General features: G+C 50.4%; 1 protein-coding gene across 1 annotated transcript in view; it reads left to right on the forward strand.

The window, feature by feature from the left end:
• SF3A3 (splicing factor 3a subunit 3) overlaps window positions 1–3247 on the forward strand; it is a 39423-nt gene extending 36176 nt beyond the window's left edge. Inside the window, exon 17 of the mRNA XM_078878240.1 lies at window positions 1494–3247. Within this exon, the coding sequence (XP_078734366.1) occupies window positions 1494–1571 (78 nt within the window). The 3' untranslated portion in view covers window positions 1572–3247. The remainder of the gene's footprint in view (window positions 1–1493) is intronic.
• The last annotated feature ends 7530 nt before the right edge of the window (window positions 3248–10777 follow it).

Genomic DNA, 10777 nt, shown 5'->3' on the forward strand with positions numbered 1-10777 from the left:
GAGATACTGTGTGATTTTTTTTTGTTGTTAATTTTTTGTAGTTTATTTTCATTTTTTACGTGAAGGATCGAGAGCGCAAAACTTGCATGGTTGTTTCAACTGCCATACCGGGAGATAGAATCGTACCCGCGACCTTGGGGATTGCAGGTCCAGTGAGCGCGTGCTGACTGTTATACCACGGCATTATCCACTACGCTCCCTCGTACAATATAAGGGCCACGATAATTTACCAAAATATCGTTACATCCTGGTTACCCGTCGCTTGGCTTGTTTTTTTTGCGTGTCTTTCATGCCCCAAAATATAGAAACGTAGTAACAAAGACAACAGTGAATAAAGTTGTAGATAAATACTCGATCCCTGCTGGAAATGTTTCACCGGAGCAATTGGCAGCATTAGCGATGATTTGACATAATAGCTTTCCGGGAGGTCATTTAATTACGAAATTACTTTGTGTAACTGTCAGCGTTGTGCGTTATACGAGCGTTAAATAGCCTGCGAACTCGGAACGAGTCGGCAAAACAGCTTTATAACAGGCTTGACTTGAAGTGAAACCGCACTTGAAGAACTTTCAAGGAAAATGTATTCTCGCCGGAAGAAACAACAGCGTATGAACACAACTCGATGCAATAAATACACAATTACACGCGAGAATGATATTGCTACAAAGCCTTGTGCGTCAAAATAGTATTAACCGCTGGGGCGGGTGCCCCGCTCTCCACTTTTTTCCTTTCTCCGTAATTCCGTAATAAATCGTGCATTCACCGATGACACTCCAGCCACTCGTTCGCCGGAAGTCGGTCGCCTCCGTGTCACTCTTGTCGAGCTGCTGACACGACCCGAGTTGGTCTTGCCGTGGACTCGGCTCCTCCTCCCGCGTTGGGGACTCGGACTGTTTCGTCTCATCCACCACAGCGCACCGCCACTCTGTTCCACCATCACCATCACTGTTCCACCACCACTGTGTTCCACTATCACCACCACTGTTTCACTCTCACCACCACTGTGTTCCACCACCACCACCACTGTGTTCCACCACCACCACTGTGTTCCACTATCACCACCACCACTGTGTTCCACTATCACCACCACCACTGTGTTCCACTATCACCACCACTCTGTTCCACCACCACCACTGTGTTCCACCACCACCACTGTTTCACTATCGCCACCACTGTGTTCCACTACCAACCACACCTCCACCACCACCACTGTTCCACTATCACCACCACTCTGTTCCACCACCACCACCACTGTGTTCCACTATCACCACCACTGTTCCACTATCACCACCAACCACACCACCACCACCACTGTTCCACTATCACCACCACTCTGTTCCACCAACACCAACCACATCTCCACCACCACCACTGTTCCACTATCACCACCACAGTGTTCCACCACCACCAACCACACTGTTCCACCATCACCACCAACCACACTGTTCCACCGCACTGCAATCACACGCTGTGTACCGCTTGTGTTCCCGCAGGAGGAATTCGAAGACTCGACAGGGAACGTGGTGACTCGCAAGACCTACGAAGACCTGCAGCGGCAGGGCCTGCTGTGAGCCGTGGCTGCTGGAAATCCGCAACAGAGACGGGGAATAGTTTGTTGTGCATCCACAGATTTCTACGTCCACCTTGAAATGTCGTTTATCGATAGGGCCAGGATAGTTTAGTGAACGAACGTACAGATACGCACACATACAAACGCACGGACGACATCCACACAGACGCACTCGCTCGGATAACAAAAGCCAATAAGATCCACCCCCTTGTACAGCGTTATCGACTGCTGTTGGTGAAGGGCCTGTTTAGACCAACGTGGTGCACAAGTGGATGGTGTTACCAGCACCAAGCCCACTCAACTTTTGTCTCCCCTCAATGCTGATGTTTACACACTGATCCAAATGCTTTAGGTTAAGGCTGAGTCAAGCTATGAGGAAGTCCAGTTACGATTCTACTTGCCACTGTCCTGTAGCCGTAGGCTGGAATTGAGCTTGGATCCCCAGGTTTATTTGAGCACGGTGCGCTAACTCTCATTGCACCATCGCTCACCACGCAACCTTGACCGAGTACCTGGCGCAGTTTGTAAACATCAGCACAGGGAAGACAAAGGTGGTCGGGCATGTTGCTGGTCATACCCCTCCCACCTCATGGGGACTGCTTGGCTTAATGGGTGCATCACTAACGGCACTCGCTCTGGCAGTCTCCGTGGCTTTGCGAGGGGGGGGGGGGAGATCTTTATTCAGAAGTTTAGAATTTTTATTTCCCCAGTAAAGCCCGCTGTTGGTCTATGCAGCTCTTTTTCAAGGGTAGCTCAGCCGGCATGTGTTACACATGCATACAGACAAAGCTCCCCCGTGTAGCCTTAACAGACTTTGGGGCAAGTGCTGTTAGCGAGCAGCACCTATGAAGGCCGGCACGGCACACGGCGGGGTGGGTGTCCAGCACCACGCCCGGCCGCCTTTGTCTCTCACTGCGTTGACGTGTACCCACCGAATCGGTTACTCATGCACACACACACACGTACACGTGGACGGGACTTGTTTAGACTGTTGGGGCCAGTGTTTGTAAGCCTCTTATTACCCTCATAAAAGCCCATTGCTATAGAGTAAAATTTCTTTTTTTTTTACCAGAACCATCTAGGCAAGAGTAAATAAATGATTTCGTTTTTTTTGTATCATTAAATCTTTTGTGAGCGGGTTAGAATTGTCAAGGTTAGGGCCAGCGGACCGACATGTCTTGTGCGTTGACCACGCCAATTTCGCAAAGCGTAACGTCGACGCGGGGCGCTTGCCTCTCTCCGCTGCTGGATGGGGACCACCTGATCGCCACACTGCGTGCGCAGAGATACTATTTGACCATACTTCACCACGCTGGTCGGCTGGTAAAATCGGGGGGGGGGGGGGGAGGGGGAACTTTGATACGGGAGTGTAGAAGTACAGTACAACCGTGGTTCTTTTTGGTACACTGCCATATTGCTCGCAGAATAGGTCCGCATCAGCCTACGACAACGTCCGCTGTGCATCGCGCACAACATCGCTCGTACGAAGATGGAGAGACGGAGTTCCCCGTGTTGCTTTGCAAAGCGCTTTGTTCCTTTTCACCCGATTTCCATCGGCAGCGTCGGTCGCCGGGCCGTTGTTTATCCACTGCTGGATGAAGGCCTGCAAAACATCACCGCGGTCGTCGGTTCTGCTCGGATGTGCGTTTATTTTAATAAAAAGAAACATTCAGAAAATATTTTTTTTCTTATTGGTTTAGAAATATATCCAATTCAAGAGCACCCACCACCAGCACATTATTTTTTTTCAGCTCCAGTTCCGGTTCTGGTTTTTTTGAGTTCCTAAAGAAGCTCGCAGCACGCGGAGCGAAACGCCGGACTTCGTGCCGACCAGCGTGTGCAGTACGACCTGAAAACGAGTCCCGAATTTCGGGTTCCAATAATCTAGAAATAGATGCAAACTTTTGAATTAACTGAGAATAATATTAAAAAATAACAATCCAGAAACCGCAAGCAATGTCAGTGATATGACGGAGCTTCTGCGAATTTCCACCATGAACACAGACAAAGATCCCCCTTATAGCCTTAACAGACTGTTGGGGCAAGTGCTGTTAGCGCCTCTGATGGCGGGCACGGCACACGAGGGGATGGGGTGGGCAGCAGCACGCTCGTTTACAATGTTTACACACCGCACTAGGTACTCATTTGAGGCTGAGTCGACCTAGAGCGACGGAGGTCATGACTGGTTAAGAGAAATATAATCGACGCCGGTGTTGGCAGTGAGCGGGAATCGAACTCGTGAGGTCGGGTTCGTGGTGCCCCCCCCCCCCGCCGCTAACGCCACCGCCACCACAAACCGCCCCCCGACCCATTCCCTCGTTCTCACACGTGAATGATTCAGGCAACTGCATCAAGATCTCGATTTAATGACCGGTTTTACTTTTCCACCTTTGAGAAGACGAAAGGGTTGGGGAGTTGGGGGGGGGTGGTCGAGTGGGGTGGGTGGGGGAAGGGTAACTTCATATACGTTGAGAGAAAAAAAAACAATCGTTTTCTTACAAAGACGGGATTTTTTTTCGTTCGGCTGCGGTTGGGGTGGGGGGGTTTATTAAGACGTGCGCGACCCGTTTAACGGCGGGAGAGCGCAGTTTCACTGGACATCATAATGACATCATAATGACATCATAATGAGTTGTTCGCGGCCGTGTCGTGGGTAATTTGGCCTCGGGTTTTTTTTTCTTTCCCTGTGCCGACACAGTTTGGATTAAAGCCCCAGAGAGGGGGCGGAGAGAGCGAGAGAGCAAGCGAGAGAGGGGGGAGCTGGGGAGAGAAGGGGAGCAGTTTGTGTACGCAGGGTACCCCCTTTGAGCTGAATTGGTAATACCGCATGGCAGGACCGAGTATACATTTCATGCGGTTTGTGTCACATACACGTGTGTGCGCGCGTGTGTGTGTTGAGTTTGTTGGGTGTTTGTTGCATGTGCGATGGGGTGTGTGTGTGTAGTGGGGAGCGGTAGTGTAGCGGTTAGCGCGCTGCACTATGAACCTAGCGACCCGGGTTCGATTCCCGTTCACGGCCAACACCAGTGACGATTATCTGAACTGGGCCTCCCCTAGGTCGACTCAGCCTCAAATGAGTACCCGGTGCGGTGTGTAAACATCGCCACTGGGGAGATAAAGGCGGTCGGGCGTAGTGCTGGCCACCCATCCCCTCGTGTACCGTTCTGGCCTTCATAGGTGCTCGCTAACAGCACTTGCCCCTACAGTCTGTTAAGGCTATACAGGGGATCTTTGTCTTTGTGTGTGTGTAGCGGTGAGCGCGCTGCGATACGAACCCGGCGACCCGAGTTTGATTCCCGCTCACGGCCACCACCAGTGACGATTATTTGAACCGGTACCGAGGCTCCCCTAGGTAGGCTCAGCCTCAAACGAGAACCTGGTGGCCGGGCGTGGTGCTGGCAACCCACCCACTCGTGTGCCGTGCCGGCTTTCTTATGTGCTCGCTAACAGCACTTGCCCCAACAGTCTGTTAAGGCTACACGGAGGGATCTTTGTATTGTGTATATGTGTGCGCGCGTGTTGGGAATGTTGTTGGGTGTAGGTGCTCGCTAACAGCACTTGTCCCCAAAAGTCTGTTGAGGCTATGCGGGGGGGGGGGGGGTTTGGTCTTTGTGTTGTGTTGTGTGTGGGTGTTTGTGTTGTGTGGGTGTTTGTGTTGTGTTGTGGGTGGGTGTTTGTGTTGTGTGTGGGTGGTTGTGTGTGTGTGTGTGTGTTTGTTTTGTGTGTTTGGTGTATGTGTATTCGCGTGCGTGTGTGTGCCGTGTCAGCCTGCATAGGTGCCCGCTAACAGAACTTGCCCCAACACTCTGTACACTGGATCTGTGCCTTTGTTTTCATGTACGGTGCGTGACAACGTGTGTATGAACGAGTGTGAGATTTGTTGTTTAAGTGTTGTTGAGTACGTAGCTGTATCGGGGTTTCGTGTGTTTTCGTAGAATTTTGACGGTGTTTGTATCACGCGAGCGATACTGCGTACGCGTGTGTATTCATACGTGTGTTCGATCGTGTGTGCATTGCGTGTACGTGTTGTGTATTGCATGGCATGGTGAGTGTGTGTGTGCGCCGAGATAGTTTTGCTGTGTGTTACCTCGTGTGTACGCGTGTGTGTGAGGAGCGGTGGCGCAGTGGTTAGCGCAGTGCGCTATACGAACACGAGTTCGATTCCCGCTCACGGCCACGGCACCGGATACTCATTTACGGCCGAGTCTACCTAGGGGTGGTTCACGACCGGTTCAGATTTTCGTCGCCGATGTTTGGCTGTGAGCGGGAATCGAACTCGGCTTGCCTGGCCGGGTTCGTAGCGCAGTAAGCTAACCACTGCGCCACCGCTCCCCACCTACAAAAGACAAAGATCCCCCGTATAGCCTGAACAGACTGTTGGGGCAAGTACTGTGAGCGAGCACCTATGAAGGCCGGCACGGCACACGAGGGGGTGGGTGGCCAGCACCACACCCGACCGCCTTTGTCTCCCCAGTGGCGATGTTTTACGCACCGCACCAGGTGCTCATTTGAGGCTGAGTCGACCTCGGGGAGGCCCAGGACCGGTTCAGTAAATCGTCACCGATGTTGGCCGTGAGCGGGAATCGAACTGGACTCGCCGGGTCCATAGGGCATCGTAGCGCGCTAACCGCTGCCTTTGTGCACACCTACAAAGACGCGTGCACGTTCGGAAATAATACGCGCGATTGATTTAATTAATCCAAAGCAATATATTTATTTATTATTTGTACCAGTCAATGCCCACTGAGCTACGCGGCTCTTTCTCAGAAGCGACCTGGCCACAAATGATAGCCCAACGAAGCGACTCGTCGTCGTGCGACCAAAGTATAGCAGCCAAATAATCTCAGCGCACGTTTCTCGACGTGGTGGTGGTGGGGGAACAAATGAACCTGGAGGACCGCCGGAGAAAAATCCACGCGACCACGGGTAGCGAGAAATAAACACACTTCAAATACACAGCAGCAGGCGTGTCAGGGTCGGGGATCGAACCATGACGTCCCGATTTCGATGTAAAGCTTTCGTGACTGCAGGGATTCATATGTTTGGTTCTTTCGGTAAAGTCACGTAGAATGGAAATAATAAAATAATAAAAATATAACATAATCAAATAATTCTCACGACGTTTCGGCCACAACGCAAGCAGCCGTCCTCAGGTGAAGAACAGGTCTGTCGAGAAGACAGTTTGAATGACACAATCCCAGCTTAAATAGACGCTCCAAGCCTGGGGTGTGTCATTCAGACTCTGTCTTCTCGACAGACATGTTCTTCACCTGAGGACGGCTGCTTACGTTGTGGCCGAAACGTCGTGAGAATGATTTTATAATGTTTTATTTTTATTATTTTATTATTTCCATTCTACGTGACTTTACCGAAAGAACCAAGAACATGACATCCCGTACACCAGGCGAGGCAGTTAACATCTCGTCACGCACACACAGGCGCGGAGTTGTGCTCTCCGCCGTTGAAATTCGAGTCGCAAATAATGATCGCGAAATTGTTTGGAGAGGGTCAGGGGGTTGGGGGAGCGACGGCGCCTGATGAATGCAGAGGTAGCTGCTGCAGATGTAACAATCCGAACGAGAGCGAACGAGAGAGAGTGCGAGAGAGTCAGCGAGAGAGTGAGCGAGAGGTGGGGGTTTACATAAAGCAAAGTTTAAATTTTTTTTTTAAACATTACGAAATGATGAACGAAGCAAAGTGCCGTCTACACCGATCATCTTTTTGTTTCCACTGATCGTAAAAAAAGAAAAAGAGAGCGAAGGAGGGAGAGCGGTCGACAGAATGAGAGGGAGGGGAGGTTAGGGAGGGGAGGGAGGGAAGGAGGGGGAGGGAAGGAGAGAGGGAGAGAACAAAAACTAAAATTATATTTTTAGATTTAAAGCTTTCGTGACTGCAGGGATTCATCTTCTTGGTTCTTTCGGTAAAGTCACGTAGAAGGGAAATAATAAAATAATTAAAATAAAACATAATAAAATACAATTCTCACGACGTTTCGGCCACAACGCAAGCATCAGGACGGCTGCTTGCGTTGTGGCCGAAACGTAAGCATTTTATTGTATTATGTTTTATTTTTATTATTTTATTATTTCCCTTCTACGTGACTTTACCGAAAGAATCAAGAAGATAAAAAAAAATTTTGCCCGAGCATTGACGTCTAGGTCCGCTTCGTGGAAAATATTTACCTTAAATGCTCTCCCGGGGACGTAAGGAGCAATCATAATAGCAGTAACGTTTAAAGGAACTATATACTGGCATTATATTTACTCTACCTCTGGCATCTTGTTAAGGTCCATTGCCTGAAACGTTGCCTCTTGATATATTTTTCGCTCGGTGCCGAGCCCTTGCCACTAGGGGCCGCTGCGAGCGCGCGGCTGGAGCTCCAACCGATGTCTTCCGACTGCAGAAGTCTCACAGTCATTCACTGAATCATTCATTCATTCATATGTTCATTCGCTCGTTTAATTACATTATACCCAGACTGCCAGTCGTGCTTACATTAATGTATTCAATTATGCTGTCGTATTTTTCATTCATCCGTTCATTAATACTCTGACTTTATCGTTCATTCGCGCATCCAATCACTCGCATCTACTCCATGATTCGTTCTTTAACTCATCCACGGGGGGTGCCCAGGATCGGTTGAAATATTCGCCGCTGTTATTGACCGTCAAGCGGGAATCGAACTCGGGGCGCCGGCTTCGTAGCGCACTTGCAGAGCTCCCCATGGAAGCCGCGGAAAGACAGAAGCGTGGTGGTTTTGAGAAAACATTTCGTAAGCTATGGTAGGAGCATCCGGGGGGGTAGCTGAGTGGAGCAGTCCGCTTGCTACACCAGGGTACGCGTGGTTGTATCGGGGTAGCTGAGTGGAGCAGTCCGCTTGCTACACCAGAGTACGCGTGGTTGTATCGGGGTAGCTGAGTGGAGCAGTTCACTCGTTCCACCAGGGTACACGTGGTTGTATCGGGGTAGCTGAGTGGAGCAGTTCACTCGTTCCACCAGGGTACACGTGGTTGTATCGGGGTAGCTGAGTGGAGCAGGCCACTCGCTACACCAGAGTACGCGTGGTTGTATCGGGGTAGCTGAGTGGAGCAGTCCGCTTGCTACACCAGAGTACGCGTGGTTATATCGGGGTAGCTGAGTGGAGCAGACCACTCGCTACACCAGGGTACACGTGGTTATATCGGGGTAGCTGAGTGGAGCAGACCACTCGCTACACCAGAGTACACGTGGTTATATCGGGGTAGCTGAGTGGAGCAGGCCACTCGCTACACCAGAGTACGCGTGGTTGTATCGGGGTAGCTGAGTGGAGCAGTCCGCTTGCTACACCAGAGTACGCGTGGTTATATCGGGGTAGCTGAGTGGAGCAGACCACTCGCTACACCAGGGTACACGTGGTTATATCGGGGTAGCTGAGTGGAGCAGACCACTCGCTACACCAGAGTACACGTGGTTATATCGGGGTAGCTGAGTGGAGCAGACCACTCGCTACACCAGGGTACACGTGGTTATATCGGGGTAGCTGAGTGGAGCAGTCCACTCGCTCCACCAGTAATTATACTGGGAGACACGAGGGAGGAACACGTGGGAGGAACACGTGGGATTGGAGAACGCGTGCCGAATAGAGACATCGAAGACTTCACGAAGGTGATCAATTAAATAAGCCGACAAATCGGCAATCTTCTGCGGCCGTCTGGAACGCTCCTCCCTCCGATGTTAGCAAGCCGCTGGAGCTGTGCACTTTTAAATCACCTCGATTGAAATCTAATTTCTTTAGAACTGTTTGGTTTGTGTACTTATCTACTTGTTGTTCTCCCCACCCGCATCTCCGATTAGCGCGGATGGCTACGCACGGCGCCAACGCGGTTCAACGTACCACGCGTACACACGCGTTGGAACAAATACACGTTTTGTTGACACATCCCATCAGCTCCACGGGCCCTTCAGAGAGTGCACGATTTGAGCGACCGTCGGTTCCGCGCGCGCGAGCAGCACAGACTGCTTGAACGGGGTTTCGACATTGGCTGCCTCATCAGCAGAGGCTCGCTTTGAAGAGCTGGAGCCGCTGAACCGCCACGCGTTTTGTCTGCAGGCGAGAAGGACCACCACCACCACCACCGCCGCCCGCGCCTCTCGACTCGGAGGCGGATTCACGTCTGGTTTGTGACGGTCGGACTTCTTTCGCACCGTACGTAGCCAACCGCGCTATTCGCTGCGTGATACTCCAACGGGTGCACAACCCACGACGCGGAACTCTGTACACCGATTGTGTGCCAAGTCGGTGTATATGTGCGTAAACAATTGGTACACATTGTAAATATACGTGACTTCAAGCTTTCGTGACTGCAGCGATTCATATTCTTTGGGTTTTTCGGTAAAGTCACGGGGATAGGTTCACAGATAAAACAAAAAAATGGCAAAAAACTACGACGTTTCGATCGCATCAGGAAAAGGATGACCGCTTGTGTTGCGATCGAAACGTCGTAATTTTTAGCAATTTTTTTGGGTTATTTTCTTTGAACCTATCTACGTGACTTTACCGATAGACCCAAAGATTACGTATATATATGTGTGCTAAATATTGTACGCACATTTTTACACTGTGTGTATGTGTGAATATATAACGTACACAATTGTATACCTTGTGTAGATATCCTTGCTCGCAAATTGTACGCATCTTGTATATATATTAAACATTGCACGCACATGTTTACACTGTGTGTGTGCGAATATAAAAATGCACAAATGCACACCTCGTGTGTATATATATACTTCGAGTAAGTTCTGCATATGTGACTGCATCGCACGATCGCTGAGAGATGGCGACAGCTTGCGGAGGGAGGAAGATTTCATCCAGCAGTGGAATGACCACGGTTCACGACGACGACGACGATGATGACGACGACGACGATGAGCAACACTTGTGACGAACGTCGCGGTCCCATCGGCTGTAGCGTTACCGTCAGACGGGAGGGCGAATCACTCGGTTCACTGATTGTGTGTTGATGGCACTGCTGTGAAATGTCACGCGTAAGTGCCGAGCGCGGGACGAACTCGTCGTTTCGACGACTCGTTTAATCGCAGGCTTTTTTTAAATGCTTAATATTAAGTTCGCTTGCTTGCTTAGGACCGTGCAAATCTTTCGGTCGTTTTTTAACCCACTTCCCGTGATCCAATCGAGCTGACATTTTCCACACAGACTTGTGCGTG

The sequence above is a fragment of the Lampetra fluviatilis genome, chromosome 50 (genome assembly GCF_964198595.1).
Source record: "Lampetra fluviatilis chromosome 50, kcLamFluv1.1, whole genome shotgun sequence".
Classification (NCBI taxonomy): Eukaryota; Metazoa; Chordata; class Hyperoartia; order Petromyzontiformes; family Petromyzontidae; genus Lampetra; species Lampetra fluviatilis.